This window comes from Mycetomoellerius zeteki, unplaced genomic scaffold (genome assembly GCF_001594055.1).
Source record: "Mycetomoellerius zeteki isolate Tzet28-1 unplaced genomic scaffold, Tzet1.0 scaffold148, whole genome shotgun sequence".
Classification (NCBI taxonomy): domain Eukaryota; kingdom Metazoa; phylum Arthropoda; class Insecta; order Hymenoptera; family Formicidae; genus Mycetomoellerius; species Mycetomoellerius zeteki.
Window position 1 is genome coordinate 2,423 of NW_017256425.1, and position 9,270 is coordinate 11,692.

At 34.0% G+C, this 9,270-nt stretch overlaps 1 protein-coding gene across 1 annotated transcript in view; it reads right to left on the minus strand.

The window, feature by feature from the left end:
* Nucleotides 1-9,270, minus strand: part of LOC108732187 (intraflagellar transport protein 80 homolog) — a 9,765-nt gene extending 495 nt beyond the window's left edge. Inside the window, exons 1-6 of the mRNA XM_018462866.1 lie at nt 9,119-9,270; nt 8,754-8,926; nt 6,729-6,839; nt 5,243-5,421; nt 4,811-4,900; nt 4,401-4,541 (exon numbers count right to left, since the gene is read on the minus strand). Of these exons, the coding sequence (XP_018318368.1) occupies nt 4,401-4,541; nt 4,811-4,900; nt 5,243-5,421; nt 6,729-6,839; nt 8,754-8,926; nt 9,119-9,213 (789 nt within the window). The 5' untranslated portion in view covers nt 9,214-9,270. The remainder of the gene's footprint in view (nt 1-4,400; nt 4,542-4,810; nt 4,901-5,242; nt 5,422-6,728; nt 6,840-8,753; nt 8,927-9,118) is intronic.

Consider the following 9,270-nt stretch of genomic DNA (forward strand, 5'->3'; position numbering starts at 1 on the left):
GAGAGTCGTTCGCCCCTTTACAGAGGGAGAAGAGGGGTGAAAGTCGCACGCCCCTTTGCAGGGAGTGAGGGGGGTGAGAGTCGAAGGTAAGAGTCGTGCACCGCTTTGCAGGGGAGAGGGGGGTGAGAGTCGAAGGTGAGAGTCGCACGCCCCTTTGCAGGAGTGAGAGGGGGGAGAGTCGTGCGCCCCTTTGTAGGAGGGAAGGGTGGGAAGTCATATTCCCTTGATCAGTTCACTCGATATTTCTCTCGCTGCCCAGAGTTGTCTGACTTTTCATGTAAAGCAGTGAAATAATTACTAACTTTAACTGTTAGTAACTTTTTAACGAATGACGACCGACGGCTAAAACATGGTGGAGGTTACTCAGGGTCACGACCTTGACAACATATGTCAAGGTCAAGGTCATCGGAGGTGGTTCCCCTTTTCTGAATATTTACCCATTTTAATTATAAGTTTTAAAAATATATTTTCTTAAATAACTTAAGAGGATGCTGGAGTATCGACGGAACTCTTATTTCGTATTTCTCAAACCATTTCGTTTTCCTTATACAGAATAAAACATCCTTTTCCAGAATAAAATAAAAAACGCAAATACCTTTGGAAAAGTACAAACCGGTATGAAAATCTTCCAAAAATTGTAAATTACAATTTTCTGTTACCATGTATTAGCCATTCTGTTACCATGTGTTACCATGAATAGATTCGCTTCCTTCATATATATACAGGATGTTTCATTTTAAGTGATACCTAGATAACAAAATGTTCCTTGGCATAAGAAAAGAAATAGGTACATAACATAAGTTTCTCTTCAATTGCCATCATGTTGCTGTCACTAGGACAATAATAATTTCGTTTAGGGCAACCTACAAAAGCATTATGCGGATAACGGTTGTTTTCGCAAACGAGCGGAAATGCTGTAACAAACTTATTACCATAAATGTTGCTACAATCTGTTGGAAATCGTTTTCGTAAAATATTGAGTCTATATTTCTGTCAATCGAATGGAAATGGAGCGTTGTCGAGCAGTATGTGGTACCGCCACCAGAGAGATGCATCGAGTTAAATTTCCCGATTTTGAAAAACGACGTAGAATAGAATAAAAGATGCAGCATTAAAAGATTTTTCGGCTGTGTTCTAATGAAATAATTTTTTGAAGTGAGCGCCGCGGGCTCTAAGATGAAAACATATTACTTTTTTTGAAATGTTTACCGAATAATCTCCTGATACTTTAAAATCACGCTTGTTACGTTTACCAAGAATTCCGATCATATTTCGTTCATATTCGGAAAGCTCAACAACGCTCGTTCAGTTAAAAATGTCAGATTACTGGCAACTTACGGGAGTAAGATTTTAGGCGGAAATTATTTCCGTCATGTTGCTCTGTGATTTATAACAACTTATTATACGATCGGTTTATAAGAGGGCAACTGTTGACATTAAGTTGCTCGTAAGAGTTAGTGGCAATAAAAGTCGGCAATCTAATAGACAAAGTCGGAAACCGCTTTCTTAAATATTGAAAGCGACTTAAGCAAAGCAATTTCAGGCAAATTGACAGCAACCTGCGGGCAACTTGCTATCTGGGTATCGTCGATTATCTCGCGAATCGATGATTTTATTGAAAAATTTTTCAAACGAAAGTTGCATGGTTTGAAGGGGGACACATGATGGAAATGTGGGAACTTGACCTTGAGTGACCTTGTCAAAATCAGGTCAAAATCATTAATGTTTTTAAATGGAAACCCCTATTTTTTATTACATATTCTTATAGCTTATCTCGAGAGCTTTCCAAAACACTATAATAAAGTTACTTTTCGTTAAGTACTTTCCGAGTTATGGAGCTTGAAAGTTACAGTACCATGGCGTTATCCATGTACGCATGCGGGTGTGAGCGGGATTCTTACGCGCGCGCGTCTCCGCGATCTATCCACACTGCTTGACATACGCTCACGCGCACGGAATTGAGTTTAATCCTTCCCAATTGAACGATTCAACTTTCCGGTCTTGCCTTAATCGGCCGGATCAGTGATCGGTCTTGCCTTATAACTTAACAAGTACTTAACGAAAAGTAACTTTATTATAGTGTTTTGGAAAGCTCTCGAGATAAGCTACAAGAATATGTAATAAAAAATAGGGGTTTCCATTTAAAAAAACATTAATGATCTTGACCTGATTTTGACAAGGTCACTCAAGGTCAAGTCCACATTTCCATCATATATCCTCCTTCAAGCCATGTAACTTTCGTTCGAAAAATTTTTCATTAAAATTATCGATTCGCGAGATAATCGACCATATCACTTAAAATGAAACACCCTGTATATATAAATGCAAGGATATATCCAAATAAAAAGTACTTTTCCGTATTTGAATAATTTATAAGATCATGAGACCTTCAAATTATGATTTTGAAGTTTACAAGAGAAATGGCTTGAGAAGTACGATTTGAGTGTACATAACCTTGCATTTATGTGATATATATATATATATATATAGGATATAGCAGAGCAAGAAATGTACGTAACATTTTCTTGATGTACATAATATTTTATTTGGAATTAAAAATCTGTTTTATCGACATCGATCAAGTTCGGCCGTCGCTCCAGCATCCCCTTAATGGCTCGTAATGTGTAAAAAATCATAATTTTTAATAATTAAACAATGCAAATATATAATGATATTGGGCTATTCGAGCTAAGTTAGATAGAGTAGAGCGGGGGCTTTTACGTCCATTTCTCGCGATGTTGCTGTTTCTGAACAGAACATGTTGATTATTTAAAGGTTGTGCTTATGTCCTCAAGAAGCAATCATGATTGTATAATGTAATTATAAACACGTCACTGCAAAGAAGTATTGTTTACTATCGTAAATTTTCGTATTATTTTAAAGTTGAAACTGACGGAATAGCCCTGCGCTATCCTATTGTTCGCTAATAAACAATAATGTCAAACAATAAATACTTTCAAACGATTTTTAATGTGATCATCTTCGGCGAAAAAACATTTAATGCATATCATAATGAGAGTAATAAATTTCGAGCATCGCTTTATATAACTGTTAAGCTAATTTTTCTCTACGTATCCGTGTTCCACATAAACGCAGCTGTATAAAACTAATTTGTATGAGACCTTATTGAGATGTATAATACAAACGCGTCTATTTTTCTTGTGATTTATTTTCATGTCTGTCAATTTTGAGAAATTTTATGGCGTACAAGATCGACGCTACATTACGGGAACCGTTGAGTTTTCCAAAAATGCGATTATCAGATCTCATAAGGGCTGAATCAATCAAGTTCTATTTATCCAGATAGCAACGTGTCTATCTTGTTGCTGGCATATTGCTTGCTAAGTATGCATTGCTAAGCATGTGTTGCTACCAGAATTGCAGCAACTGAGTCCTCATTTGTTGGCAACTTGATGCCTTCATGATATAACTTTGAGTAGCAATTTGCCAGCAGTTTGCCGACAACTTTAAAATCGTCATCATCAAAATTCGCACTACTGCCATCATGTTGCCATAATACTATGCAGCATCATGCAATGCTTTCATATTGTCGACAACATAAGATAACATTGATGCAGCTATCTTGCTGTTAAACTGCTGGCAATACATATACACATTGTTGCCTGCATGTTGCTACAATGTCGGTATATTCAAAATCGTTGAAGACAAATCTATGGCAAGTTGCTAACATCATAAGCAATCACAGATTTGTGTGATTTTACTGAGACACGCTTTGCTATCTGGGTATGCTCAATCGATAACTCCCACTCGAATTGTATTACAAAAATGCTTTTATTTTTTTTCTACGTGCCCTACGAACGAAGATATTGCAACGCAAAGTCCAAACCTTTAAAATTTTACTTTAAGAAACGTTATCATTGTCATCATCATTACTATTAACATTATTATCAACTGTCCGAGCCGAGAATCACGTTTCGAACTTTTGCCGATAGATGGCAATCCTAACTTTTTTTACTTTACTTGTTAATGACATTTTAGCGAACAACGAGCGATGGTTAAAATCTTGCAAAGGTCACTCAGGGTCATGATGTCAACAGTATATGTCAAGATCATTGGAAATGAATATCCTACTACATATTTAATAATTTCGTACATTTTATACAATGACTGCTAAAACTTTGCGAAAGTCATAAAATAAAAAATGACAAAATGAAAAATTGTGATTAGTAGTAAAAAATATGTATTTTTCATTTACAAAAAATTCGATCCTTCTGGCTTATATTTCTTTTTCAGAAAAAAAAATCATGAAATAGGCATACTTTTTGAAGCCGAAAAACTCCTATGCTCCCTTAATAAGGCAAAAAAGAAATGCAAATGAACATTCTAAAGTTACCTAACAGTTATATATGTGTGCATATATACTATAAAATTAATCTTACCCCATTTTTATCACAAAGTTTGATTGTATTGAAAGATCCAACAGCAAAATACTCGCCAGAAGAATGACACCAGCTAATAGCTGTTACAGGGTGATCACCAATATTACTGCAATATAGTTGATGACCAGTAGCGTCCCATACCTGTGTTAAAAACGTATTTATTTTTTAATTATAAAATAACTTTTTAAAAAAGTAAAAATATCTCCTCAAGTATACAAATCTTTCATTGCAGCCAATTATTTGCAAAAGTCTATATATATATGTACATATATACATAGTACATGATAAGGTTATTTTAATGGTAACGCGAACACCTAGCTTCAGCTCATGTGCCTCTCTTTTTATGCCAATTTAATGTAATTCTAATTGAACTTTCTATTGCTATTAATTTTATAAAAATATTTACTCACCTTATATTTACAGTCCTCGCCACCAGAAACTATAAGTCCATTTGTTGAATTCCAGCAAGCAACTAATATGAGATTATTATGTGCGTGCCACTGAAATTAAATTATATTATTCGTTAGAAATAAACTATTTTCTTCAAAATACCATAAGAAAAATATTTATAATTTAAAAAATTATTTATATTATTTTTTAATTAATTCGTCAAAAAATGCTATAATATCAATACACTTGAGAGGGGGAAGGGGGAGAGGGGATGAGGAGGGGGAGGGAGAATGTATGCCTTAAATACAGGCTGGCTTCCAAAATTCACTGTCAATGCTGAAAATGTATAGTTATAGTACATGTAACGTAGACTGTAGATTTTCAGTGTTGACAGTGAATTTTGGAAAACAGCCACAGTATATGTGAAGTGAAATAACAAATGTTCAATATACCTTATACGGTTTTGAATTTGAATTAAATGACTGAAGAAACAAATTTCCACCTTGAGAATACAGTATCGTTGAACAATCAGGACTCCAGCTTGATGTTAATATAGGAAGGCTTGCTTTTACCAACGTTGATCGAAGCATACCACTGCGAGACCAAACCTTAATTAATCCGTCTTCACCAGCTATAACCAAAATTATATTTTTTAAAACTAGAAATTTTAAATAGGGATCCGACAATTAACCGATATCCGGCCTATTTGACCGCTTTTTTTACAATTCAACCATCCGGCAGAATAGTTTGAATATCCAGCCAGTTGTAAAAAAGTTGTGTTCCACAATTTGGATGAATAACTTTAGACTGCATTTCGTTATTCGAATTACGAGTAAGTACTGAAAATTTGAAGTATACGTAATATGAACTACACATTTTTAATAAATAACAGAACAATCTTAATAGGTGTTAACTAATCACTCACGTGATTTTCTTTACAATTGGTTAGAATATTTCTTTTTTCTCTATAACAAATAATCCTAGCTTTGTGTTACTCGCCGATTTTATTGAAACTCAGTAGATTTGTAGAGTAGTCAAAAATAGACACGTGTTTTTTTATATCGACAAAGATGCAATTTTAAAACGACCTATTGTATTTATAAATCATATAATCAGTATAATTAATTCGTTGCATTTAAACTTCGGTATTAGAGCTATTTTTGAGTCTTAAAGATATAGAGTACATATGACAAAAGGTTTTCGCATTGCTGAAAGAAAATTCAATGTCGGAATTATAGAAATCAAAATGGCGGATGCAACCTGATAAATTCAAAGTCTTATCTTGGTTTTTGCCGAACCCGGGAATAACCCACCAGGAGATAGTGAGAGTCTATCCCTATTTTTTGTATTTTTTATTTTTTAAATAAATTTTTTTACATTTTTTTTAACTACAATATTTCTCACGCCTTAACTGTAAATTGATCAGTACTGCACTACAGTATCAGACTCTCCATTATATTTTGGTTAATCGAAAATCATTATATCTCCTAAGAACTAAATTAAAAATATTTTGTTGAATATTTTTTTAAATCACTTCTTAATTTTACTAACTATTAACTCGTAAGACGTTCAACTTTAGATAAATTTAATACAGATATTGTTGATTCTTAATAGAATTTATAGAATATGACTTATTCATTAAATTTATTTTGAATAATTAACTTTATTAAAAATCAATAATAAAATATTAAAAAACCTTTTAATAGATATTGGTTATTAGATTTTTATAGCATATTTATGGTTTATATAAAAAATTCTCTTTTTTACTATACAACAAAGAACAATTAGGTTTACAATTTTTCAATATTTTTATGCAATTGCTGGATAAAAGTCCGATTATCCAGTCATCTGGTAGCAAATAATGAATCATCCAGTATCCGCTTATCCGACAAATTATTATCTGTATCTTTAGTTTTAAACAACAGATTAATGATGTACCTGTCAATAATGCAGAACCATCAGTACTCCATCTTCCTATTGTAGTGGCACCTTTATGAGCATCAATACTTTTTTCGATGCGACCATTTTTATTAATCAAATGGTATTTTCCTAGAAAATATTATAAAAATGTAACTTTTTAAAAAGAAAGTGAGTAGCAATATGACTTGTGTTAATGCATACCGTAGTATGTCCAATGACATACTGTGGTAATATTTAATATTCGAATAAATAAATAAATAATAAATATACACTTTTAACCCTGTATCGCGTAGTACCTCTAAAAATACGAGGTACTAATTTTACGATAAAAATAATATTTCGAGTTACACACTAATAGGTAATATAAAAATAGGTAAAAGTTCCGATTAGGGGACCCCCCCCATGACCTAGACATATATTGTCAAAGTCATGACCCTGAGTAATCTCCAATTTAGCCGTCGCTCGTCCTTCGTTAAAAAGTTATTAACAAAAAAAAGTTTTACTATATATCGCAAAAATTCTGTACTTTAAAATACACACACATATGCATACACACACACACACACACGGGGGGGACTTCTACCGGCATCGTAATAGTGACCTTTCCATTGCTTAAATGTAAGCAAAATAAACCGAGGAATAAATAGACTTGTACGTGTGAATGTTTGACAAGCGTGTAAGTTGTGCGCCCCTTTGCAGGGGGAGGGGGGGTGAGAGTCGAAGGGGAGATTCGCGCGCCCCTCTGTAGGGGGTTAGGAGAGGATGAGAGTTGAGCACTCCTTGGCAGGGGGTGAGGGGGGGTGAGAGTCGAAGGTGAGATTCGCGCGCCCCTCTGTAGGGGGTTAGGAGAGGATGAGAGTTGAGCACTCCTTGGCAGGGGGTGAGGGGGGATAAGAGTCGAAGGTGAGAGTCGGGCGCCCCTTTGCAGGGGGGAGGGAAGGTGAGAGTCGAAGGTCAGTTATCTAAGCTATGTAAAGCAGTTAAAGAATTACTAACTTTAACTGTTAATATCTTTTTAACGAAGGACGAGCGACGGCTAAAACCTATTGGAGGTTACTCAGGGTCATGACCTTGACAATATATGTCAAGATCAAGGTCATTGGGGGGGAGGTTCCCTAATCGGAACTTTTATCTAAAAAATATATAACATATTTTATAATATAAGATCAATGGATCAGATATGTCACAGTTATACGAGGTCTATCCCAAAAGTATCCGATCTCTATATGTACATCTTTGTCTTTAGGTATTCTTTCTCTCTATTATAGAAAATAGGCTGCATACCATTGTCGACTGAACAGCGTTAGATCATGCCGCTTAGTGGGATACTCCCTTAGAACATATATGTTCTGAGGATACTCCTCAATGTCTCCCGTAAATACTGAATGCTTGTTTTCCACGAGAGAGAGAGAGAGAGAGAGAGAGAGAGAGAGAGAGAGAGAGAGAGAGAGAAGGGGAGAGAGAGGGGGGGTGGATGTTCAAGGATAAAGATATACGCAGAGGTCAGATACTTTTGGAAAAGACCTCATACATTTATCAACATTCAGTATTCGTGGATCATTGAAGTAACTGCTTCTGATGGCAGAGGTTAACTAATGTTGGATGGGATACAAGCTTTGAATGGGTGACTGCTTGAGAACACCATGAAAATAAGTCCCGATTTCAAGAAGAAATTTTTTTATCGTAATTTTATTGTGTATTCTGAAATGTGATACTAATTAATAATACTTACTTTAGCAATAAAATACTGAATTAATATATGAAAAAAAACTTTGTATCGAGAAATCAATAAAATGTACATTATATACACATTGAATCAATGTTGAATCAATGTTTAAATGCAATGTCTGTAAGACATACATTTAACGGGCATTGAACGTTTCTGCAATGTATTTTCAACGTTGAATTTACATTTTGCGATGTTAATGCCTACATTCGCAATGTTGCAATTCAATGTTGCTGAGATGTTGATTCAACATTAGTGTGCTGTTGTATAGATAATTATATCTTTATTAAGTATGAAAATATTTTTGAATGACATACCATCGGCTGTAGTAATTAATAATACATCTAAAGATTTTTTAACAGAAGCGGTATGATTAGGACGTGGATGCCATTGCATATCGGTAGGATAAAAATCACTAGAAAATTCTGTTACAATGGTGGAATGTGCAATTCCGCCTTCTAAATGCCAGCATATTAATAAATGATCTTCCCTAGAAAATAAATATAATATATTAATTTATCTTTTATTCATGCGAGTAAAATTTTACGAAAAAATAAAAGCCAAAGAATTTATTTTATATGAACAATATATAGAATAATTATCAACTTTATTAATAGCAGTAAAGAGAAGCAATTGATTTTGTCAATTTAACACGTTATCTTAAGTTAATAATTCTACTTACCCACAAGAATAAATTTCTTCTGTTGAACTCCATGCAACACAAGTGATTAATCTTTTATGTCCATTATCTTCTTGTACAGATATTTTGAATCTCATATTAAATTTTTTGTTGACACTTTTACTAGATTATTTGTATACCTTTACGATATTTAA